The following is a 27,262-nucleotide window of genomic DNA, read 5'->3' on the forward strand; positions in this document are numbered from 1 at the left end:
CAAAAGCAGGTATATGGAGTTAGATCAAATGTCAGTCATGAGTCCACTGAATGACAGAAACAAAATGACCATTTAGCTCCTTAAACCTGTTCTATGTCCCTACGTGCTATAAAGCCCAAGCTCAGCTGAGCCTTTAATATTGCTTCTTCATCTGGGAGACATTTCTAGCACTTCTCACACTCCAGGACATCAGAACAAAACTTATCATCTGAATGGAAATCCTTCTCTCAGCTCTAAACTCCAATTTCTGTCAGGCCTTTAGACTTTCTTGTCGTGATCTATTTCATTGATACACTCCAACTGCAATTCAGTGCTCTTCTGAATTCACCTGCCTTATTTCTTCTAAAGAGTAAAAATACCATCCAACGTTCTCTACGTTTTATCTTCACAATTTTCAAATCTTGATCCAATTTCCATTTAACTGGTCCATTCATTCCTGGACCATAAAAATTGGAAATCCTTCCCTCAAAAATTTCCCTTCCTTCTGCAATCTGCAAGCCTCTGAAGCCAAGTGTCGTATCACTTAATCACTGTTTCCTGAGTGACCTTGACTTTTCATCAACTGTTTTCAACCTCCGTAGTTTATTTTGCACTCAGTCTATTGTGCGCTTTGGCCATATCCAAGGTTTGTTGTAATGCAAAATAAATGGAAAAGTAGAGACCTCCTCAATGGTAATACAGTTGCGAGTAATGCTAGTACTTCAATTCATTGCGATCAACCCTGATACAGACTTCAATGTTGCCTGCATTTATTTATACTAGACCTTATGCCATAACCCATGGGATGTGTCAGATTACAAGATGCCAAAACATGGTGATACTGGAAAACAAGAAAAAGATTAAGAATTAAATCATTTTGGTCATTTCCAGCCTGATTTCATTTATTGCTCACTACACCATTAATAGTTGACTCCATATAGGGCGGTTTAACTAAATATCAACAGTGCTTTTGCGTCATTTGTATAGTAATTCAAATAAAATTTAGTGCACATTTGTAGCTGTATCCTAAACAAGATTTCAGGCAAAGGCATGAGCTATACCAAAAGCTATGCTTTTAGAAAAATATTGTTTCTTATTATGTGTTGACTTGCGATGGGTTACACTGAAACTAAAGTCATTTTCTCAGTGATTAATCCTTTCCTGGTCTCTTCAGAAATCTGCTGGCCAATCCCTTTAACTGCAATTGTCATCTGGCCTGGTTGGGTGAGTGGCTGAGAAAGAAACGCATAGTCACCGGAAACCCTCGCTGTCAGAAGCCCTATTTTTTGAAGGAAATTCCGATCCAGGATGTAGCAATCCAGGACTTCACATGTGATGATGGTGAGCCCTGCTCTTTTTCTGTGACTGCATTTAGCCTAACACAAGATTTGACTGTATGTAAAGTGGGAGATGGTTGGTTATACCAGTGCTGCTAGTTATGCAAGAAGTTCATCACAAGGCATACAATTCAATGTAATTTGGAACTTGGACCTATAATAAGGACTTAATTTGAGGCAACAGCAGTGCAGTGATCTCATCTATAATTTTTAAGATGTTGTGGTTATATTGTACTGGAAGTTTATTTACTGGGAGGCTAAACTTTCAGAATGCAACAGCTTTTTACAGAACAGTTTCTAATCTAAGTCTATTGCACTTGACAACATATTGCATATGCCTCCCCTGTTTTTAAAAATACAGTTACATTTTGTAGTCTGCAAAGTACAGTACTTAAATAATTTCAAGTGTGAATGCTGATTCATTATGTGAATACGCAGAGTGCCACTGCTGTAATTAATCATTGACCAGAATAAGGTTTCTATCCATATAAATACTGTATGGAAATAACACCAAAGTATTTCACTGTGAATTGAGAATTTTGTATTTATGTGGGTAACTTGTTTATTATGCATAACGTATGTCTCGTGTGGAGCGCGATGTCCGTGAGCAATCTGCGGAGCTGTGTAACTGTTTATTCATGCCTGTGTTTCCTGTCACACGCTGCTCATGCATGTCGATGTGTGTATTTAGTGTTGTGATTTCCTGGAAAGCTTATCTTGGGCATCGACCTGCATTAATTCAGTGCCATGAATAAAACATTGGATGCAGTTTGCGACTCTGCTTTGACACTGTGCCACAGCTTTCCCTCCAGGATAACATGATAATAGTATTTGCTCCAAGGGCCATGGAGAATCGATTTGTGGAAAATACATGCATGCAAAACACATCTGGAGTGTAGATGACTAATTCAAAGTGCAATTTTCCATTACTGGGCATCTGTTTTGTGGGAGTAATGCTGTGAGATGGGCAGAAACACATGGTTTCATACCGGGTGGCCAGAGACTCAAAGAATTTGGACCATCTGTTTCTTCCACTTTGACAGTAGTCACTGTTTAATTAAGAAGTACTTTAGCTGTTGTTTCTCTTCACAACGAAACCAATTGTAAATCTACCCCCTTGCGCCTGGAGGTTTGCATTGCATCAGTTGGCACAAAGCATGATGCAAGCAGAGAAGTTCGCCTGAGCCAGTTTGCCCTCTTTTCCACCATACCTTCCTTTGACAGAACAATCTTTGCTCTGTGCAGTATTCCACCCAACGAGCTGCTTGAGGCCGGCAGAGTTTACCCAACCAGCGAGGAACTCCTATACTGGCAGGAATCTCTGCATCCATCTGACCACTACTGGCTTCAAAATCAAAAGCCCCTTGCTTAAAGCAATTGAGATGTCCAACTATATTATACATTTTATATGTGCTTACATATCCTGAAGTGTAACACTGCTTTTAACACTTTCCTATTACGCCTTCAATTCTGTTGAAAATCCCTTTTTTAATCATATTTCTTCCCACGTCATTCTCTCCCAAGCAACTTCTATTGAGAATTATTGAAAAGGGGTGTAACTCTAATTCTACCTGATCCTGGTGGTTTTCCACTAATAGGTCAGGTTAACACCGCTCCCCATACCCCCCACCTCCAGCATGTCACCAAGAGCAGCCTTCTTTCATTTCTACCTCTATGTCTCACCCTCTGCTGCCATCCCATGGTTGCATTGTCCCATTGCTGGCGTTTCCATTTCTACCTTTTCTGCTGCACCCTATACTCCTTGTAACCACCCCAAACCCTTGCCCTCAATCTCTAGCTTCCCACAGTCACTGAGTTTCAAGAATCCGCAAAATGCGCAAACTCTTTCTGAGGTGACTGCTGCTGCTATAGAATGCACTGAAAATTACTCAGCGTTGTAACAGATGGTACAGCACAATCGTGTATATCTCATTCACTGCGTTTTGATCCTGAATTCATTGACACAATCCTAGATTCATTTTGCCAACTTTCTGTTGATGTTAATAATGATATCACAAGCTAACCATTTAGGAAAAAAGAGTTGGCTCTCTTCTGAGGTCTCCTGTAGTTAATTCCCCCTCCTGAACAGTGAAAGTCTCTGAGATATTAATGGTTATTGCATCAACACTGGCATAAGAAGTCCAGAAAAAAATAAAGGAAATATGAGGTGCAAGCAATGTTCCTTTAACGTAGTGGCGCTTTCATCATGTAAATAACCTGCATGTAGAAATGGTTCAGATTATAAGGAGGTTTCATGGTGCAGTGGGTAGCATGCCTGGTTCTGGATCAGAAACTCCAGGCATGAGCCCCGCCACAGGATATGATGGCCAAGGAAGGAGTGTTCGTAACGAAGCCAAACAGGTTGAGTATAAGTCTGCATAGCTTTCCAACGCATGTCAATGGCAGGTGGTAAGAGTGGGGGAGGTCCATCCATCAGATGAAAAGGATGTTGGAACCTTTACTACTGCTATACATAGTTCCAGACTGCAACATGCATGTGAGAGTTCATTTTTCCACAGCAACTCTGGCTCTCTGAGAGAACTAGCACACCAGCGCCAATTATATGCTAGGGATGGAAAGAAATTAAATCTAAAGATTCAAGTGGGGAAGATGAGAATTTTTTTTTCCTTTAAAAAGTTACTAGGTTGCGGAACACTCTGCCTGAAAGAGTGGTGGAATTAGATTCAGTAGTAAGTTTCTAAAGAGACCTTAATGTACACTTGAAAAAGAAAAAAACACAGGGTAATTGAGAGAGTGCACGTGAATGGGACTACATCTGATAGCTCTTTCAAAAAGTTAACACAGATATGATGGGCTGAATGGCCTTCTTTATTGCTGTATATCTGTCAACTTCCATAAGGATGAAAGATGAGTGAGCAAGGGTTGACTTCTCAATTTGACACCTCTAGTAGGGATCGATTCTTATAAGAGCCACAAGTTAGAAACACAGCTCCACCCTGCTGGAATTTCCATCCTAGTGATCCTGAGAATGGCAAGATGACCTGATTGGAGAATACATTCTGAATTTCATGTGTAGGTCATGTGTCAGAGCTCTACCGTTTTGACCCTGAGTCTCGAAGAATGAATTTCTAATTTATATTTCAAGATGCTAATAGGACTTGTTGTAAATTCCCAGCATTTCCTGTTTCTGTCATATTTTATGCATATGAATCATAGAATCCCGACAGTGCAGAACAAGGCCATTTTGCCCATCAAGCTTGCACCGACAAAAATCCCACCCAGGCCCTTTCCCCATAACCTCACGTATTTACCCTGCTAATCCCCCTGACGCTAAGGAGCAATTTAATATGGCCAATCAACCTAACCCGCATATCTTTGAGTGTTAGAGGAAACTGGAACACCTGGAGGAAACCCACAGAGACACTGAGCGAACGTGCAAGCTCCACACAGTCAGTCACCTGAGGCCGGAATTGAACCTGGGTCCTGGGTGCTGTGAGGTAGCATTGCTAACCAATGTGCCATTGTGTAGCTCTGATTGAGTAACTTCCTGGCTTTGCATTCCTGGTTAGAGGCCTCACCTGTTATGATGCCGAAAGGAAACTTGAGCATGCATTGCTTTTGACTGTGGTTCAAACTTAAACTTTTGAGCAATATCACACAAGACTCACATTCCTGTCTTGTGCCAGAGTTATCTTGCTTTGTGGAAACAAAAGTGTTTTTAAATGTTTTTGCATTCTAGTTGTCAGCTGCAACAGCAAGAGTTTCTCTTCTCAATGACAAATGTTTGAAAACACATTTTTTCTCCCTCCGAGAACAGTGAAGTTTCTGTCAGGGAACAGTTTTCAAGCTGTCAGTCCTTCTGCTCTATTTGTATTGCTTCCGAGTGCAGCTGAACCTGAGCCAATTCCAGTCTAATCTGCAGAGTGAATCTCACAGACCTACATTCAGTGATGGACTGTAGAAATCAATGCAGGTGCAGCTGGAATACCTGTTCCAGGAAGAAATACATTGAGCATTTGGATTGAAAGCTTGATAATCACTTCCTGACACAAATTGTAACTCAACTGGCAATGGATTTTCAAGCATGCATCGCTGTTCATATTGGGGACTGTACTCCAAAATGTCAATGTTATTTAATCCTTTCCCCTCCTGTGCTTCAGTTAATGTCAGTGAAGTTGTTGTCAAGCTGATGAAATGGAAGCTAGTGCAATACTTACTGTCACTGTGCTATGAAAAACTTGCTCATTTTTCTATTTTCTACTGCTGGCACAGTTTGTTTCAGAACATTAATTGGCGTGGTTCAAATTGTTTGGAATGGAAATGTGTTTTCTCCAATTTTATGTGGTCGGCTCATCAGCAGAACCACAACTGCAGTTTCAGTTTAGTTTTGGGAGCACATTTGGCAGTAAATCGTGACTTTGTGTGACCGTATTGTTGTGAGGGTGGTTGCCCTATGCGCTGGTCCCTGGCACCAAGCACATCTGTCTGCATTGCAGCATGCCTGCAATGAACTAAGTTTCAGAATTTAGCTGGATGTGCCAACCTCATTTTGTACAGTATCTACAGGTAAATTTGCAGCAGATAATGGAACTCTACACTTGCTGAATACAGTTCCCTGTAGCCATTCCTAGGTAGGCATGCCATGATCTACAGAAATGCATGGTAGTATCTTGCAAGGTGCGCTTTATTAAATTAGCTTGACATTTGGTAACCCTTGAAATGGTTCCTTCCATTGTCACTGAAAGTTGGGCACGCTGTGCTTGAGGTGCTGCTGAGGGAGCATCCAGCATTAAAATTGGGCATTCCCATAGTTTCATGACACCATCAGCAGAATCACTAAAATACTAAATATCTGTCAGAACACGGTCTGGCTACCACTCTCTGCAGGTACGGGTATGATTATTTATTTATTCGTCAGAAGTAGGCTAACATTAACACTGCAATGAAGTTACTGTGAAAATCCCCTAGTCGCCACACTCCGGCACCTGTTCGGGTAAACTGAGCAAGAATTTAGCATGGCCAATGTACCCAACCAGGACTGTGGGAGGAAACCAGAGTACCCAGAGGAAACCCACGCAGACACTGGGAGAATGTGCAATGTCCGCACAGACAGTGACCCAAACCAGGAATCGAACCTGGGTCCCTGGCGCTGTGAAGCAGCAGTGCTAACCACTGTACCACCGTGCCGCCGTCCACTGTGCCAAAGTTTGCAATGTGTAAAATATCTCTAAGGGAGTCTGTTCTGGCAACCATTGGGTGTGTGACATCTTCTTCCAAACATGTTAGATTTCCATTGGAAAACTCAGTGGTGCCAGTGATATTCTTGGGGCAAATAATTAGTAATTTACAACAAAAACAGATGTAATAAGCTTATCTTAAACTTACTATGTCCTTTTTATGATGCTCAGTGCATGTATCACTGCAAGATTAATTATTGACATTCTACGTACCAGAATAGGGGAAAGGAGAGGTCGACCATGGCAGGAAATGGTCGTTCCTTTGTTTCGATAAAATTGAGGATCTTACTTCAATTGACTGAGGGACTTTATTAAAGGAGCCCTTTACTTCAATGATTTTTTAATGTGGTTTCTCCCCACCACCAATGTATATTACTCCGGAGGATGAACAATGAGTAATGTTGAAATAGCAGGCTCAGTATTTTCATATGAATGCATTAAGTGGTTGTGTATCATATGAATGTATTTTGCGATTTGTATTATTTAAACATAGACAAAACTTTAATCAAGATGTTTGGGTAATTCATAGAGGTTCAAGCAAGGCACAACTATGAACTTAAAGCTGGAGACTGGTGGACTTACATGGGAATAAGACAGTAATCTTATCCTTGGTGCCAGGTGCTGATTATTTCATTTCACCGCAGCTTCATCTGAATGATTTGACTAGATTACTACCTTGCAATTACTGCTAGCCAGTCCATATTCCCTAAAAAAACATCTGAACAACTCAATTAGATTACTGACTGCTAATCACTGCCAGAGATCCATTATTCCCTTTTTAAGATTTTTAATCGTGGTGCACTTTTCATCTCGGAACAACAATGCTACTGTACCCCAACGTGAATTAATGTGAACATCTTGAATCTATTACCTCAAACAAGGGCCCTTGTCTTCCTATCCTTTTGAACTGTCCTTCGAATTGAAGGAAATAACTTGTTTAGTTTGCCTCACAGTTATCTCTTCTGTCCACAATCCAGGAAATGATGACAACAGCTGTTCACCCCTTGCCCGCTGCCCTGCTGAATGCACTTGTCTGGATTCCGTGGTCCGCTGCAGTAACAAGGGACTGAAGGCCTTACCCAAGGGCCTCCCCAAAGATGTGACAGAACTGTGAGTCGCGCTTTTTAACTCTTACCTTTGGATGCTTATATTCAAAGTCATTATGGAGGGAGTTTCGGTGATGAAGGATAGTCCAAAGGGTGCTAATCAAACATGGCAATCTGGAGTCAAAGACACTTATCAGGTAGCAGCTGTGAGCCCTGTTGTCTTTTGTGGAGGAAATTGTTAATTTCTTGTAACAAGGAAAATATGAAGATTAGCTGCACTACACTAACATGCACACATCTTCTAAAGCAACGCCAAGCTTGTATTGAATTTAATATAGTTTTATCTTTCCTTTCCTTGTTTGAATTGTGCAATTATGTAGGCATTCTACAGAGTCACAGGGATAGACATTTTACATTTCCATCTCCGTCCATGGCATAGTTTGGTTAAAGTTCCAAACTTCATGTCTTCCATTCAATGAGAATGTTAGGGGGCTTTCTGCTGCAGACTGTGATCTTTTCCTACACGTAGTGATTATTGGAAATGTGTGTGTGTGCTCTGCACATTATTTTCTGATCATTCAAATTCATTGTTGAAAGATAATACACACTGGACTCATGGATTGCTGTTATGCTCCACCTTAAAAGTCGAGGAAATGATGATGTTAATGAGAATTGATAGATGTAAGATGGAAATTGTTTATGGCCCTGATCTGGGAGAGTCCAGTCCAATGGGTCCACTAGCATGCTCATTAGCTGAAAGCTGGAGTGGTTTTCATTGAGGGCTAGTAAAGGCTCCAAGAAAATTAATTATGATCGAAACAATTCCCATCTGCTCAATTAGATGCAAGAGAAAATTTAACTTCCATTTTCCTTTGGCCTTTCCTGGCTCTCAGAGTCCTCCGAGTACTTCAACATGCACCAGCAGAATGAGCATGTGTCTCTAAACAAGTACAACACAAGACACCTGCCCCCATTATGGTGATGATGTGAGATGATTGGTGTCAATATTTGGAATCCTATTCCACTCTGTTTCTACCGGCTGAGCAATATCCCCAAAATGTTAGACTCATTCTCCAGATGTTGTTCTCAGTCACTCACTGAATTTTAATTAAGGTTGTTACTCCCATGCACCATCTTTTCAGATGGTTCAATCGGTAGATATCAGGGAATAATTACCATTCCATGTAAGAAATTTTATACATTTCTGAACAATGTCATCCAAATCATCCAACATTTCTCTGGCCTGAAAAAGAAATGATCATTGTACATTTCCTCTAAGTAACTTCAAACTGCACATCTCACACATCCCAATTCTAACACATCATTACCACTATTTTCAACACATCATGACCACTATCTATCACACCATCACCACGGTGTCTATCACACCATCACCGCGGTGTCTATCACACCATCACCACGGTGTCTATCACACCATCACCATGGTGTCTATCACACCATCACCACGGTGTCTATCACACCATCACCACGGTGTCTATCACACCATCACCATGGTGTCTATCACACCATCACCACGGTGTCTATCACACCATCACCACGGTGTCTATCACACCTTCACCACAGTGTCTATCACACCATCACCACAGTGTCTATCACACCATCACCACGGTGTCTATCACACCATCACCACGGTGTCTATCACACCATCACCACGGTGTCTATCACACCATCACCACGGTGTCTATCACACCATCACCACGGTGTCTATCACACCATCACCACGGTGTCTATCACACCATCACCACGGTGTCTATCACACCATCACCATGGTGTCTATCACACCATCACCGCGGTGTCTATCACACCATCACCACGGTGTCTATCACACCATCACCACGGTGTCTATCACACCATCACCACGGTGTCTATCACACCATGACCACAGTGTCTATCACACCATCACCACGGTGTCTATCACACCATCACCACAGTGTCTATCACACCATCACCACGGTGTCTATCACACCATCACCACGGTGTCTATCACACCATCACCACGGTGTCTATCACACCATCACCACGGTGTCTATCACACCATCACCACAGTGTCTATCACACCATCACCACGGTGTCTATCACACCATCACCACAGTGTCTATCACACCATCACCACGGTGTCTATCACACCATGACCACAGTGTCTATCACACCATCACCACAGTGTCTATCACACCATCACCACAGTGTCTATCACACCATCACCACAGTGTCTATCACACCTTCACCACAGTGTCTATCACACCATCACCACAGTGTCTATCACACCATCACCACAGTGTCTATCACACCTTCACCACAGTGTCTATCACACCATCACCACAGTGTCTATCACACCATCACCACAGTGTCTATCACACCATCACCACAGTGTCTATCACACCTTCACCACAGTGTCTATCACACCTTCACCACAGTGTCTATCACACCTTCACCACAGTGTCTATCACACCTTCACCACAGTGTCTATCACACCTTCACCACAGTGTCTATCACACCTTCACCACGGTGTCTATCACACCTTCACCACGGTGTCTATCACACCTTCACCACAGTGTCTATCACACCTTCACCACAGTGTCTATCACACCATCACCACAGTGTCTATCACACCATCACCACGGTGTCTATCACACCTTCACCACAGTGTCTATCACACCTTCACCACAGTGTCTATCACACCATCACCACAGTGTCTATCACACCTTCACCACAGTGTCTATCACACCTTCACCACGGTGTCTATCACACCATCACCACAGTGTCTATCACACCTTCACCACAGTGTCTATCACACCATCACCACAGTGTCTATCACACCATCACCACAGTGTCTATCACACCATCACCACGGTGTCTATCACACCATCACCACAGTGTCTATCACACCATCACCACAGTGTCTATCACACCTTCACCACAGTGTCTATCACACCTTCACCACGGTGTCTATCACACCTTCACCACGGTGTCTATCACACCTTCACCACGGTGTCTATCACACCATCACCACAGTGTCTATCACACCTTCACCACAGTGTCTATCACACCATCACCACAGTGTCTATCACACCTTCACCACAGTGTCTATCACACCATCACCACAGTGTCTATCACACCTTCACCACGGTGTCTATCACACCATCACCACAGTGTCTATCACACCATCACCACGGTGTCTATCACACCTTCACCACAGTGTCTATCACACCATCACCATGGTGTCTATCACACCATCACCACAGTGTCTATCACACCATCACCACGGTGTCTATCACACCATCACCACGGTGTCTATCACACCTTCACCACAGTGTCTATCACACCATCACCACAGTGTCTATCACACCTTCACCACGGTGTCTATCACACCATCACCACGGTGTCTATCACACCATCACCACGGTGTCTATCACACCTTCACCACAGTGTCTATCACACCATCACCATGGTGTCTATCACACCATCACCATGGTGTCTATCACACCATCACCACAGTGTCTATCACACCTTCACCACGGTGTCTATCACACCTTCACCACAGTGTCTATCACACCATCACCACGGTGTCTATCACACCATCACCACGGTGTCTATCACACCATCACCACGGTGTCTATCACACCATCACCACAGTGTCTATCACACCATCACCACGGTGTCTATCACACCATCACCACAGTGTCTATCACACCATCACCACGGTGTCTATCACACCATCACCACAGTGTCTATCACACCTTCACCACAGTGTCTATCACACCATCACCACAGTGTCTATCACACCATCACCACGGTGTCTATCACACCATCACCACAGTGTCTATCACACCATCACCACGGTGTCTATCACACCATCACCACAGTGTCTATCACACCATCACCACGGTGTCTATCACACCTTCACCACGGTGTCTATCACACCTTCACCGCGGTGTCTATCACACCATCACCACGGTGTCTATCACACCATCACCACAGTGTCTATCACACCATCACCACGGTGTCTATCACACCATCACCACGGTGTCTATCACACCATCACCACAGTGTCTATCACACCATCACCACGGTGTCTATCACACCATCACCACGGTGTCTATCACACCATCACCGCGGTGTCTATCACACCATCACCACGGTGTCTATCACACCATCACCACGGTGTCTATCACACCTTCACCACGGTGTCTATCACACCTTCACCACAGTGTCTATCACACCATCACCACGGTGTCTATCACACCTTCACCACGGTGTCTATCACACCATCACCACAGTGTCTATCACACCTTCACCGCGGTGTCTATCACACCATCACCACGGTGTCTATCACACCTTCACCACAGTGTCTATCACACCTTCACCACGGTGTCTATCACACCTTCACCACGGTGTCTATCACACCTTCACCACAGTGTCTTTCACACCTTCACCGCGGTCCATAACACACCAACACCGCGGTCCGTAACACACCAGCGCCACGGTCTGTAACATACCAGCGCCGTGGTCCGTAACACACCAGCGTCGCGGTCCATAACACAGCAGTACTGCGGTCTGTAGCACACCAGCACCATGGCCTGTAACACACCAGCACCACCGAGTTGTTTGTTCAGCTGGTGGACACAGGTATAATGTATATATTTTTCTCCCTCCCAGCCAGTCTAATGAAGCTTTGCCCTGTCAATGCCATACTTACATTCTCCCCCAGGATGCATTTTTCCAAATGAATTCCCAGGTCTTACTAGTGTAGAAACTAGAATCACAGCTGATAATCGGTTCAGGAATTATCCTTTTTTTCAGGGAGATGCATATCGTGGCCTTATGATTACCAAACCACCGTCTATCTTGTTACAGCACACTGAGTCATCAGTCATGCCTAGTCATTGTTGTTTAAAACCACCTACACTTACTTAGGTTTTGTTATTGATGTTTCCGTTGTTATTTCATCAATCTAACATTCATAAAGCAAAAGGCTTGAGTTGATTGCAGGGCCTTTTTAGAATAATTAATTTGGAGGGGACCGCTACAATGATTAATATTTAAAGCAGCCAATTGTAGATCAGTCTTGTTCATACTCCAGTCCATACATAGAGTGCCTGGGAACAGTTGTACACTGTTATTAATATTTAAAACAACGAGTTACCGCTTCACAGAGGCACAGTATTAATTTTTAACTCAGCAAAGTCTATGACCAGCCTTCCATAATCAACAGTAATGAATATTTTACAGAAACAATAACAATTAACAGTTCCCCAAGGGCAACAGTGATCAGAACTTTAAGAAACCAAATTAAATTCTTCCTTTACAGTTGATGGAGGGAGGCGGGGTTGTGGGTGGAAGGAGTGAAGTGAGAGGGGAGGAAACAACAGGGCTTTCAAAACTTTGCGTTATTTTCAATCCTAAACGACGTAACGTAGCTTTTTGGTATGTGCCTCTAGAACATAGTTGAAGAAATCTATAGGGATTCTACATGATACATTGACTCATGGTGCTCTCATCAATTGAGTACAAACGCTTAGTTCTTAAACATAGAGAAAGGATGAGAGATACCAGCAAATATTGGCATGAGGCCAATGCCTGGCATTCTTTACCCTCCCCTCCAATTGAATAATTTGAGAAGACAGGCAATAATCCAAGACAAGCCATGAAAGTAAATTCATTCTTGCAGTTCTCTCCCATCAATCTATGGGCCAGAAGGCATGTTGGTCGCTGTATCTGGACACCTGCTGGAAGGTTCCACATTTGGCAGCCAGTCTCAATGCAGAGGGGACAAGAAAATGGGTCTTAAATTTGTTCCTCATCAGGACAGTAAAAGCGTGGAGCCCCTCCATTAGGTATAGTTGCCTCCTAACATCCACCAAGCTCGCTGGCACCTAATCACCACATCTTGATTGACCTCTTTCCTCATTTCTCCTGTTGTTGGTGTGTTGTTGCACTACAGACCTCGGCACTTCAATGGGTTAGTCAACATTCAAAGCTTTTACTGTGTTAATTGGTGCAGTTGGTTTAAAGTTGGAAGATAGAGGGGTGAGCACAAACTAATTCACCACTACTGCTTGATGTTATATCTCATGTAATGTTTTGTGTTCCAGATATCTGGATGGAAATCAATTTGTGATGGTGCCAAAGGAACTCACCACCTTCAAGCATTTATTGCTTATGTAGGTATTTTCATCATTGCACTTCTAAGTTACTGAAATTTCAAAATCTATAGGATTCAGAATAGGCCAATCAGCCCCTCGAACCATTCACTGAGATCATAGCTGACCTGTATCCTAATTCCATCCGCTCACCATGGCTTTATATCCCCTTATTCACTTGGCTCGCAAAATCAATCCTTTTGCATGATGAAGTGCTTCCTAACTTCTCAGCTGAATAGCCTGGCCCTGGCCCGTGTTCTAGATTCCCCAGCAGTAACTAAAAGTTTCCTTTTATCTCTTCTATCAAGTCCCTTCAGAATTTTATCTCCGACTAATTTTAATGTTCAGTTTGACAGACTTCATTCTACATAGGAGGTTGGTCACTGACAAGTGAATGTTTAGCTCCGAATCAAGTCTTGCTTTTGTGGCAGTGTAATCCAATACCATTGTTGGATAATGGATATCAGTGTTGACTACATGCTGTACATGTTTATTGCTAAGGACATTAAAGACCATGGAAACAGAAATATCAGGCAGTGCCGGGTATCCTGTAGGGATGGCACAGTGGTTAGCACTGCTGCCTCACAACGCCAGGGACCCGGATTCGATTCTAGCCTTGGGTGATGTCTGTGTTGAGTTTGCACATTCTCCCCATCTCTGCATAGGTTTCCTCTGGGTGCTCTGGTTCCCTCCCTCAGTCTAATGATGTGCAGGTTAGGTGGACTGGCCAAGGTAAATGCACAGGGTAATGGGGATTGGGGGAAGGGAGTGGGCCTGGATAAGATGCCCTTTCGGAGAGTTGGTGCAGACTCGATGGGCCGGATGGCCACTTCCTGCACAGTAGGGATTCTATGGTAAATTATGTACAAGTGTCAAACCTTGTGAGTACCTTGGTGGTTCTCGGTTCTTGTATGTTGTCCCATAATTTAATTGGGTGTCTGGGACCAAGGGAGGTATCTTGGGCCAGGACCTTGAGCAGTTGGAACCCTTCGCAACAATGCTTCCAAAGCAGGATGGATGTTCCCAACATCATCCCTCATCTTCCTGCTGAATCATGAGCTGGGAACCCTGGGGAACAGCCCACTCAACCTTCCAGTGGCCATTTTCATTTGGGAGTCAGAGCAGAAAGTGTTGATGGTATTCCTGATCTGTGTAGTTCAGTAATCATTGCACTATCAGAACTCCCAGAATGAATCTGTTGTACATCGCAGTCAGAATGTAAATCTCGAGAAGTGTAAATTCAGGTGGCCAAGTGATTTTCAATCGACGTGTCTGGGCCAGAGCAGAACTGGTGATCAACGCTGTGAAGTTGAACACCATTCATTCAAGAGCTTCATTTTAAAGTTACACTGAATAATAATAATATGGCAACAGGGCAGGGTGATTCTGTGAGTTGCTCACTGTGCAGTCAGATCTGCCCCCAAAAAATGAGCGGAAAGGCATATTCTGGGGCGCCTGGAAGTCCTTGCTGAAAGAGGGATCAGCTGTATTTTATATAAATAAATTTTGGGCTTGTGAGAGCTCACATTTGTGTTTGTATTCTTTGGAGGTTTGCTTTTATTTTGGAGGTATTTTGCCTCCAAGCTGGCAGCAAGATATATAATTGCTACAACCCGAATTCTGGATCTGCAAATGGCTACGCATCACGCCATTATCTGCAGAAGAAAGAGACACCCAAAGACAGGAGCTTCGTTCAGGTTAGATGGTTAGACTGTGAGAACACCTTCTAATTTGCACAATTGATTGCAGCTTAAAAAAAAACATGTGTACAGTTTGCATGGCAAGTTTTAAATTCCAAACCCTGATTTGCCACGCTATGCCTTAGACATCTTATAGGCCTCCAATCTTGTGGTATCTGAAGCTACAATGCACATAGATACCCTTCTCTACCAACTGTTCTAATTATACTCTCTGTTTTCCAGTGATTTAAGTAACAACAGGATCAGTACATTGTACAACCAGAGCTTCAGCAACATGACAGAGCTCCTGACTTTGTAAGTATAATATCTGTTTGGCATTAAACCAGGACACCTCTTGGTTGTAGAAAAACAAAACTGATTAAACTGGCTATATCCAAACTCAATTGCAGGTTTGCAAAGTAGAGGAATATTTGACCCTACCCCCAGTATGTGATTGTTTGCTTCTGTTACAAACTGCCACATTTCATCTAACATGAAGTTTTATCTTCACAGAATTCTTAGTTATAACCGGCTCAGGTGTATCCCAGTTCGAACATTCGATGGTTTAAAGTCCCTGCGTTTGTTGTAAGTACGAGAGGAGATCAGATGGCTCCCATTGCCATTGTTTTTAAATGCTGCAGCAATGTTTACCAGCATCTATGTAAGCTTAGGTGAAGCTTTGGGGTTTCCCAGTCACTTTCTTCATTCCAATCAATGCTAGAATTTCGGTCATCTTGTTATAGGATCTGTGCCTGCGTACCCATCCCTTCCTCCAATCCGCATGCCATGACAGAATGCCTCGAAGACCTGAGTCAGAAATTTCCTTGGAGTTATTCCAATGTTGTCGTCATCACTTTGTTTGTAGACATGCACTTTGTGTGTAAACATTTTCTTACAATACCAGCATTTATGGCAGCAGAGTGAGAACAACTCTGAGGGAGTTGCTGACCCTGATATCTGAATCAGCCAGGTTGACATGGTCAGAACCAACAGCTACAGGAGATCAATGTATCAAGAGCCATTGGCACAGGCACAGCACACCATCAGTATAAAGGCAGTATTCTCCATCTCCAACTGACTTTCAAGTGGACTTGGGTGTAAAATTCCATTGTAAGGCCTCCTACGTGAGTAGGCCACAGCTGATCCCAAATTATGGGGACTGAGGGGTCATTTGAGCAATTAGAAACAAACAGATCATAACGCAGAGAGTAAAGTTGGGTGGGGTGCAAGATCGACATACCACCTGACTCTGAGGATTTCCAACTTGGCGAGTTAGGTTGTCCCCAATAAATGAGTGGACAGAATTTCAGGAGACCCAGAAAAAGCCTGAGCAAAGTAGATGTGATAAATCCAGAGGATTTGAAATAAAATCAGAAAATGCTGGAATTACTCAGCTGGTTTGGCAGCATCTGTGGAGAGAGAAGCAGAGTTAATTGTTTGAACAGGTTAACATTGTTTCTCTCTCCATGGATGCTGTCAGGCCTGTTGAGTATTTCCAGCATTTTCTCTTTTTATTTCAGATTTCCAGTGTCTGCAGTATTTTGCTTTTGGATCAATGGATTTGAAAGTTGAATTTTGTGACAGTGGATTTGGTAATATCACAGTATAGGAATACCATTAGCTCATGGCTGACAACTCACAAAAACTCTGTTTACTTTTTATTTGCACTCCACAAATCAGAGCCACAAACATTTTCTCACACTGTCAGAACTTAGTGCTGATGTGGAGATGCCAGCGTTGGCCTGGGGTGGGCACAGTAAGAAGCCTTACAACACCAGGTTAAAGTCCAACAGGTTTATTTGATGATACCAAATAAACCTGTTGGACTCTATCCTGGTGTTGTAAGACTTCTTACAGAACTTAGGTTGTAATGCAGATTTTGTTTTACTCCAGTTGAGTTAAGGAGAAATGCTGATTCATGCAAAGACACTTTCATAGTGGCACTTTTTTTACTCCGCAACTTGGGAAACCATTTCCCAAATGGAGGCTTTCTGTGTTTATACTCCAAGATCAGTTCCCCTTTCCCTGTGGACAGAATTAATAGCACAATGGGACAATTTTAACCCAACGTGCTTGTTGGAAACTGCTGAGATTGGGCGCAGTGCTGGTTTTACAGATCATACCATTTTGAATTGACATTGAAGTCAACGGCAAGTCCTGTTGGGCAGAATGGAAAGCCAGAGAATGGGATTTTCAGGCCCTGCCTGCCAGCAGCAGCTTCTGGTCCCACCGAAGTCAAATGTGCATTTTGCAGGGCTTGCCATATCCATCTTGAAGGAATCTGCCACAGCGGGGCTGGAAAATTCCAGACTGAGTTATAGCTAATGCCGAAGGTTTTCTATGTTGCAAATTAGGTTTAAATTAGCCAAATGATTCTGTGATTGATATGGAAAAGACAGATTTAGAAGTGTAACCATGGGAGCCATTGTACAAGCAGTGGTCTGCCACAACCCAAACAAATAATGCTAATTGTTAAATGTTTGGCAAAACTTAAACTGGAAACACATCGGATGGGAGTCTCTGGCCATTTGCTTGTAAGGGGATCCTCTAGTCCTGCCAGCAGCGGACCCCCGCCCGCAGGTTTCTTGGCGGAATGGGGTGGCTTCAATGGGAAATCCAATTGATTGCAGTGGGACAGAGACTCCCGTCGCCAGTGAATGCCACACTCGTGGCTGAGAGGCTGGAGAATCCCGCCCATCTAATTGTTGTTGGAGAAGCGGAGTAGAATTTGTGCAAGTCCCTAGCATATTGCATTCATTGTATATCACGAACTATTTTCCAGGTCTTTGCATGGAAATGACATCTCAGCTATCCCTGAAGGAGCGTTTAACGACCTTTCATCGCTGTCACATTTGTAAGTCGAAATGTCAATAAGATACAGTTATTAATTTTTTCCGCTCTGGACATGAAGCAGACAGAATTCCCCTTCTGTTTTAATTAGAGCATCTTCAACCAAACTGCTCTCTGTATAACAAAAAGTTGATGAAACTCAAACCTGATATTAGAACACTTAGGAAGGAAAAATGATTCTGGCAGTTTTACAAGTTAATGGATGATTTGCTTCACAGAAAGTTTTAATATTGAGATCTACATTGCTGAATCAAATTACCCAGATAATACTTTGCATGGAATGAATTGATTCCCTGGTCTATTATGGATTTGTTTTGACTGGACCATAGAGAAATGAGATGCAATGATACAGGATCTTGAAATCATTGTTTGCAATTTCATCATTCAGGATAATATAGGCAGTGATTCTCCAACCTTGTCCGCACCTGGGATTCTCCAGTCCCGCTGCTGTGAATGGTGCTTTGGCTGAGCGCCTAATTCTCCGTTCTCACTGGCAAGGGTACAACATTGGAGAATTCCAGCCATAGAGGTGGAATTGGTCATTGGTGGTTGCATCAAGCAGGTAATAATGAACCAGCAGCCTGCTTTATACCCAGCTTGATTTTCGGTCCAATTTTGAGGTTGCTTCCTCTAACTGGGGAATCTAGAACACAGGGCAGCGTCTCAGTATAAGAAGCTGCCCATTTAGGACTGAGATGAGAAGAAATTTCTTCACTGGAAGGGTTTATGGATCATTGGATTTTTCGACTGCAGAAAAATGTGGATTGGATACATTGAATGAATCATTGAGTATTTTTACAGCTGAGGCAGACAGATCTTTGGGCACTCAGGGAATCAGAGTAAGAGGGGAGTGGACGGGAAAGCAGTAGATCAGCCAGGATCGTATTGACCAGCAGAGCAGGTCCAAGGGGCCATACGGCCTAATCCTGCTCCTACTGTTTATGTTCTTACGTTCTGTAAGGAAAATAGGTTCCTGTTTAAAACAGGATGCTGATTTGCTATCCACAGTTTTGCAGCACCCCAGTAACCGATCTCACTCCTCATGTGAAATTAATTCACACACAAAGAAAAGTTGAAGGGTGTTTAAATGTGTAACAAAAGTACATTGCAGGGTGTCTCTTAATATGGTAGCAGCTGTAGAAGAAATGCTCTTGAGAGACCATGCAGTCATAAAATTGGGTGATTGTTGCCAGATCAGCAGTTTAACATCTGAGGCAGTCATGCTTAATCTGTGCAGCATACTGACTGGGTCACACCTTGAGTCTAAAGTATAGAAATCTGAGGATCTGCAGCTTTAAAAGGAGGCAAATGTGGAGGGGCTTTATGATGATAGCTGAAGAGAGTAGCTTTAACATGAAATGCTAATCTGGGCATAGCTTCAAGAAAGTAGTACTACCATTGGACAAGGAATATCAGCTCGCATTATGAAAAGGAACCACTTCTTTGGGCGGCACAGTGGTTAGCACCGCTGCCTCACAGGTCCAGGGACCCAGGTTCGATTCCCAGCTTGGGTCGCTGTCTGTGTGGAGTCTGCATGGGTTTCCTCCGGGTGCTCCGGTTTCCTCCCACAGTCCAAAGATGTGGGGGTTAGGTGGATTGGCTGTGCTAAATTGTCCCTTAAATTGTCTCCATTAAAAACCCAGTTGCACCATATTCAACTAGGTCAACCTTTTCAGAGGTTTTTACAGAAAGACTTGGAGCATAAGGGACAAGTTCTTGTAATTTCAATGATTTTTAATTGATTACCTCCTGGAGGACATCAACAGCTCACCTTGGGAAAAGGATCAAATCAGTGACAGCAACTTTTAGATTTACATATTTAATTGCGCGGGTGCAGAATTCAGATGCTGCCGTCAGCTCTGACATCACAACAATTGTAAACATTGGAACAATATTCTGGTGGGTAGAAAAGCAATTGAGCAATTGTGTTTTATCTTTGCAGAGCCCTCGGTGCAAACCCCCTGTACTGCGACTGTAACATGCAGTGGTTATCTGACTGGGTGAAGTCGGGCTATAAAGAGCCAGGCATAGCTCGCTGTGCTGGACCTGGTGAAATGACAGATAAGCTACTGCTCACCACTCCTTCGAAGAAATTTGAATGTCAAGGTAATGCCAACAATATTAGTTTTCCTATGGGGTTGAATGTACATCAAAAAATGTCTCTGTGTATTGGAGTGAAGATTAAGTCAGAATTCACAAATGTGGATTATCTATCAGATTGACTCCTGTGTTCTGATTGACAAGTAACTATTTGGTTGTAGTTGACTGGTTATATTTATAATGCGGAGCCTCGATTTTAACTTTCTGATGAAACTTTTATCTAATTTTTAATTGGCCTTTGACTTTCCTTGGTTGCATGCAATTTAACACTTTTCAAATTTTTCACTTGTGACCTTTGACACCCTATGCCCTGCCGATAGAGATTCCAGGGTCTTGCAGTTTTCTGGTACCAGGTAAGAGAACTGAGCCGCCCCTGGTAATATTGGATGGTGTTGAACTCAGACCTTCTGCCTTTCCTTAAATGTGATCCCAAGAAAGCACGTAATCCCTCAAAACAGACTTGTTTCCTTAATAACCAATATCCATTCGATGTGAATATACAGTTTCTGCATTGTCAGTCCAACTTCTGACCTTAAATATATAGTGCATGAGTTTGACCCTACATTGAAAGATGTATGAAATAAATGTTCGTCTTCTTTGAATGTTGAATTGTCATTATTGTATTTTTAAATAGTATTGTTGATAAATAGTAAATTTTACATTTAGTATATTATTCTCTCCTTGCTGTAAAAATCTTAATGTGGTGTGTGATGATGTACCTTTGTCAATGCTAGGTTAAATGCATCTTTGGAGTTCAAACAGAAATGTTTTCTGCAGCAAACTTGCATGCCAAATAAGAAGGGTTTTGTTAAAATAGATCAAAATAAGGTTAATTTTTGTTTACTTCATTTAGAACTGGAGTCCTGATCATTGTGTACCATTGCTGATTACTGAAATCTGTTGATTTCTGAAGTTCAGTCATTTATTTGCAGTTTATTTCTGCCCAGTATTAGTTATCAGACATTCAGGGATTTCAGATCATTTGAGATTATGACTGTTAGCATAATTTTTGTCATATTGCAATATTCTTTTTGCAAAAGTGCTGTAAAGCAGACAAATGACGAGGAACAGGTTGTCTCTTGAGATTTTTGTGAATGTAAAGTCCTCGCGTTTTGTTGTCACCCTCCAGGTATTGCTTGACTTACATAGGTATTTTACTTTTCAAGGTCCCATTGACATCACCATTCTAGCCAAGTGTAACCCTTGTCTTTCTAACCCGTGTAAAAATGATGGCACCTGCAACAATGACCCAGTGGATTTCTATAGATGCACCTGCCCTTATGGATTCAAGGTATGCTCAGAACACGATCAGAATAATAAGAATTCCAGTTTTGATATATCATAAGTAGGTCATCATGCCCATGTGGGGTAGGAAGAGTTACTGTCACTGGAGAGAAATTCTCTGGCCTCCCTGCGGTGGGAGGCTGTGCACTGGTGATGGGATCTTCTGGTCCTGCCACTGTCAATGGGATTTCCCATGGAATGCATGCCACGGGAAGATGGTGCGCAGTCAGCTGGCAAAAATATCGGGAGAATTCCGGCCACTGTTTTCCATGTGCGATTTAACTTGCAAACACTTAAACTACAGGTATGACAGATTCAGGCTTTGTTGACTCATGATCTTGTGTGCTGCCTATGAACTAATGGATAATGAATGACTAATATTTGTGTTTCTGACTTGTCACTCATATGCATGCATGTCCTAGAACAAGCAGTGACTTCACATACATTTGTTATTTTAGTGAGAGAGAAAAAATGATTCCATCAAATCCACTTTTCCGAACATACCACAGACTTTTTGATCTGTTGTATCACTTCTCTAGCCTACTTAATCTCTTGTAGGTTTCAAAAAGAAGAAATTCATTAAATTTCTCCCTGAAGATTGCTGAGCAAAAGATCCAGATATTGGTTCAACATTATACATGTTACATTATTCATCTCTGGTTCTACAGATGATGTTCCCTTGGTCGCAGGAACTGAAACAATTAAATTCCACAGAGGATTTATTCTGTGATAACCTTCAATCCCATTCTTTGCCAGATATTTATCCAGCTGTTTCTACTTTAAACCCGAGGAACATCCACAACGCATTAGGGACAAATAATTCCTCACGATCAAAAGTCTCATTGCAAGCTTGTTAATTTTGTACTTGTCATTTGTCCTGGGAATATGTGATTTAAATTAAAGGGAACTACTTAAATTCATGTTAACCATAGCTTACGAATATTAAAGACACGGATCATGTCTCTTTGTTCCTCCAGTGGGAATTAATTTCAATGTTTGGGAACTCGCAGACTGCAGGCCTACAACCTGCAATCTTTTCTGGGAGAGGTTGATCACAGAATCAGCCACGTGATTTTACAATGAAGCAGGGGGATATTATTGTGGGTGAATAAACTGTATTGTTGAATCAGAATGAGGAAATTACATTGGCAAAAAGACAAAGAAAGGCAACAACGCCACAGTTTCAAGAAAATAATAGAATCATAGAATCCCTACAGTGCAGAAGGAGGCCATTCAGCCCATCGAGCCTGCACCGACAACAATCCCACCCACGCCCTATCGCCACTTAGTTTCCCTGCTAATCCCTCTAACCTATCACATCCTGGGACACAAGGGTTAATTTAGCACGTCCAAACGCCTAAACCACACATCTTTGGACTGTGAGAGGAAGCCGGCGTACCCGGAGGAAACCCATGCAAACACGGGGAGAATGTGCAAACTCACACAGACAGTGACCCAAGTCGGGAATTGAACCCAGGTCCCCGGAGCTGTGAGGCAGCAGTGCTAACCACTGTGCCACCGTGCCACCCCAGTGGCATAATCTGCAGAGGGTTAGAATTCTGAGAGCGTTCTGCCAGTTTAACTTTCACGAAACACCATGGCAACATCCTGCAAAATGGCATCTCCAAATTGTTGGATCCTGCGCTCTGCTGCCAGTGGATTAGAAAGTGGGTGCTTAGAAATTCCAGCAGACAGCCTGCTCGCCCCACCTACCCCCTTGCTCCCAGCCTGTCCAAGAAATTACAGAGACGGGGAAGTCTGCTCCACCATTCAATGAGATCATGGCTGATCTGAAATAATCTTCAACTCCACTTTCTCGCGTAATCCCCCGAACCCTTGATTCCCTTACTGTCTATAACTGCCTTGAACATACTTAATGACCCAACCTCTACAGCTCTATGCGGTAAAGAATTCCACAGATTCACGACCCTCGCAACATTCCCCCAGCTGGTCACACACACACACACCCCATTCTCCTCCCACCCACCCTTTAACCTTCTCTCTGACCTCTTGGAGACAGCTTCTCCACCCTCCTACTCAAGACCCTGACCCCGGTCATGTCTGGGTTCCCTCAGCACGGTGCGACTGCCCGTAGCTCCATCAGGGTCACCCCTTCTACTGAGGCTGCAGAGCTTCCTGCCATCAGATTGGCTGGCAGCTTCCTGTGCCAGGACTCCAACCCATGAAAGGTGTGGAAACCTCACCTTCAAAGAATTAATGCTGTTTCCAGTGTTAAATGGCTGTGGGGTGGCTGTCGGGATTGTAGGTGGACTCCCCACCAAGTTCCAGGTGGGTGGGAATCACAGTGTCTCACTAAATCCAGCCCCGGGTCTTCACCATTTCTGTAAGCTTCCCCTTTGCTTTGTAAAGGGTCAAATTCCATCCACCCCTTCCAAAGCGAATGTTGGTTGGAAACTGAAACAGGCCATGGATTCTTGAAAGCTGAAGTTCCCACGCTCGGGCTTTGGAAAGGCAGCTGGTGTAGTAGCCAGGAACAATATGTTGAGTGAGGCCTATGCTGGCTCCACTAGTGGAGCCCAAGCCAAGCATGAAGGATGGCTAAACACCCGAAGGAATGAAAACTTAAAAATGCTGCAGAGGACCAACAAGGGCTTAGTTAGAGGCTTGGCAATTCCCATTGACATGGGCAGCCATTGGGCATTCTGGCATTTAAGGGCAAGGGGGTTCCAGAGATAGGCCCAAAATGGTAATTGCATCCATTTGACCCACAATCTTGCACTGGTCCTGTAAATTCCAGTAGGAATGCTCCAGCTCTCTGCTGGACCTTTCTTGAACCTAAAATTTCACCCAAGGAACTTCGTGCCCATGTATCTGCGGTGTAGTGTACACACTGGGGCATAATTTTCAATCATATCATGGCTGACATGGGAACAAAACTGGCTGGTGTTGGTGTTATACAGCAGCTTGTTGCTGGAGAAAAGCATGAGTGTGTATTGTCAAGAAGACAGCTCTGGACATCAGTTAATTACTGTTCAATGTTGTCACACAGATGCTATCATCCCCTGATATCTCATTTGTTCTGCCAGGTCAAGTAAGCCTGCTGGATTGACCTGACAAATCTTGGCAGCTAACAGCTGTCTATTCTCTGGATTGAATATGAAATAATATACTGTTAGAGCTGCAGTTGACAGTGATTTTAAAACATAAGAGTGATGGTAATTTTAAAATGGAAGTGTGACAGCTAAGAGAGGGGAATGGGAAATGTGCAGTGAGACCCGGGTGTCCTCTTACACCAGTCACTGAAGGTAAGCATGCAGGGTGCAGCAAATGGTAAAGAAGGCAGATGATACGTTGACCTTCATAGCGAGAGGATTCGAGTAGTGTGTCTTGCTATAATGATACAGGGTCTTGGTGAGGCTACACTTAGAACGTTGTGTGCAGTTTTTTTTCCTCATCTGAGGAAGGATGTTCTTGCTATAGAGGGAGCATGGCGAAGCTGTAACTGACTAATTCCTGGAATGGCAGGACTGATGTATGAGGAGAGATTGAGTCAGTTAGGATAATGTTCGCTGGAGTTCAGAATAATGATGGAGTGATCTCATAGAAATCTATAAAATTGTAACATTACTAAACAGGGTAGATGCAGGAAGGATGGTCCCAATGGTTGGGGAGAGGGGTGGGGGAGACCCAGAACCAGAGTTCATAGTCTAAGGATAAGGGGTAAACATTTTGGGACTAAGATGAGGAGAAATTTGTTCATCCAGAGAGTGGTAAGCCTGTGGCATTCACTACCACAGAAAATAGTTGAGGCTAAAAGAGTATGTATTTAGGAAGGAGTTACATATAGCACTTGGAACAAAGGGGATCAAAGGATATGGGGGGAAATCGGGATCAGGCTATTGAGTTGGATGTGTTATGGTTCAGGTCAGAAACGCCACAGTGTTTTATGAAGCCCACCTGAATCATAGGTTTTGCACCTTGAATTTGGCTAGGATAAGTATGATATGTTTCACCTCAGGTATGATTCAAATGACCCACTAGGGAGCTTTTATCAAACAAAGTTTATTTAAGAATATATTTAACATATATAATAAGTATATTAGCAATAACATATCAATTACAAACAAAACAAAACAACCACAATAATGTATAACCCTTAGCAAATATAATCAAACAAAAACTTCTTTTAGACAAAACCCTTCCACAGGTTTAGCACAGCAAAGACCAATGCTCACGTGATACTGGAATTGAGTCCTTTGACTGAATGCTGCAGTTCTCTTGAAACACTCAGAACAGTTTGGAGTTAAAACAGCTTCCCAGAATACCAGGAAGAGACTCTGGTCAAGCCACCAACAGCAGACTCTCTATTCCAGGAAGGCTTTCAGCTAACCAGCAGAATTTCCCAAAACCAGGGAGAGAGAGAGACATGGCTTTCAGTCAAACAAACAAACCCCATTTAAACCACTGAAGGAGCAATAAAAGGACTCCTCGTAGACAGCTCAGCAACAATGGCATCAGCTAAGGATGTGAGCTACAGAGAACATAGAATTCCTGCAGTACAGAAGGAGGCCATTCGGCCCATCGGGTTGGCACTAACAACAATCCCACCCAGGCCCTATCTCCATAACCCCTCATATTCACCCCGCTAATCCCTCTAAACTAAACATCCTGGGACACTAAGGATCAATTTAGCATGGCCAATCCACCTAACCCACACATCTTTGGACTGTGGGAGGAAACCAGAGCACTCGGAGGAAACCCAAGCGGACATGGAAGAATGTGCAAACTCCACACAGACAGTGATCCAAGCTGGGAATGGAACCCAGGCCCCTGGAGCTGTGAGACAGCAGTGCTGACCACTGTGCCACCATGCCGCCCTGAGTTTTTAAAAAACTCTTAAAGGTACACTAACCTTACAGATGATCGTGGTTAATGGCAGAACAGGTTCAAAGGGCCGAATGTCCTCCTCCCATTTTCTAAGTTTCTATGATAGTATTTGTAAGATTGAATTTCTGGTCTAGCCTTCCAAATGACTGTAACCTATGTTGGTTCTGTAGTATGCTCTGCTGTGTTCAGATGGATAACAGCCTGTACTCAGACTAGTTAACCCTACCATACATAACATTCATCATCCAAAACTCCACCAATCCTTCCTAATCCCACATGACATTCTGGCCACCTATCAGCTTGATTCTTGCCAATCTTCAATGATAATCTGTCCCTCAGGACAACTTCAACACCCTCATCCTCATTTTCTAATCCCTGCATGGTCACGGCTCACTCAAACACTGCATCCTTTTCCAGGCACCCCCACCCACTCTCAGGGCCCCTATTGCTCCCATGCCAACTTATGGCCGTTGCTTGCACATTCACCCAGTGTACACTGCACCAAACAAATTAGCCACACAATAACAATAGCATAGGTATAACTGCTCCAAAACAATACCTTGTCTGGGATTCTCCCAAAAAAATTCTAAGTGCTGAATTCATGTAAAAACTAGAGTAAATCCCGCTGGTTTCTTCAGCGGGATTTTCAAAATGAATCTCCCACACTCTGTGCGCTGCAGAGTGCCTCAGCGTGAATCACATTAAAAGTCTGTGGGCGGGGCCATTCCCGCTGGAGAGGCCAGCAGCATAGCACTGACTGGGCCACTGCGCATGCGCCAG

At 43.2% G+C, this 27,262-nt stretch overlaps 1 protein-coding gene across 2 annotated transcripts in view; it reads left to right on the forward strand.

Moving 5' to 3' along the window:
- slit2 (slit homolog 2 (Drosophila)) overlaps positions 1-27,262 on the forward strand; it is a 420,226-nt gene that overhangs the window by 334,886 nt on the left and 58,078 nt on the right. For both annotated transcript variants that reach the window (XM_078215445.1, XM_078215451.1), the window contains 8 exons: positions 1,154-1,320; positions 7,492-7,624; positions 13,674-13,742; positions 15,644-15,715; positions 15,914-15,985; positions 18,183-18,254; positions 20,193-20,356; positions 21,517-21,641. In XM_078215445.1, coding sequence (XP_078071571.1) covers positions 1,154-1,320; positions 7,492-7,624; positions 13,674-13,742; positions 15,644-15,715; positions 15,914-15,985; positions 18,183-18,254; positions 20,193-20,356; positions 21,517-21,641 — 874 coding nt within the window. The remainder of the gene's footprint in view (positions 1-1,153; positions 1,321-7,491; positions 7,625-13,673; positions 13,743-15,643; positions 15,716-15,913; positions 15,986-18,182; positions 18,255-20,192; positions 20,357-21,516; positions 21,642-27,262) is intronic.

Source organism: Mustelus asterias, chromosome 1, assembly GCF_964213995.1.
Source record: "Mustelus asterias chromosome 1, sMusAst1.hap1.1, whole genome shotgun sequence".
NCBI classification, from domain to species: domain Eukaryota; kingdom Metazoa; phylum Chordata; class Chondrichthyes; order Carcharhiniformes; family Triakidae; genus Mustelus; species Mustelus asterias.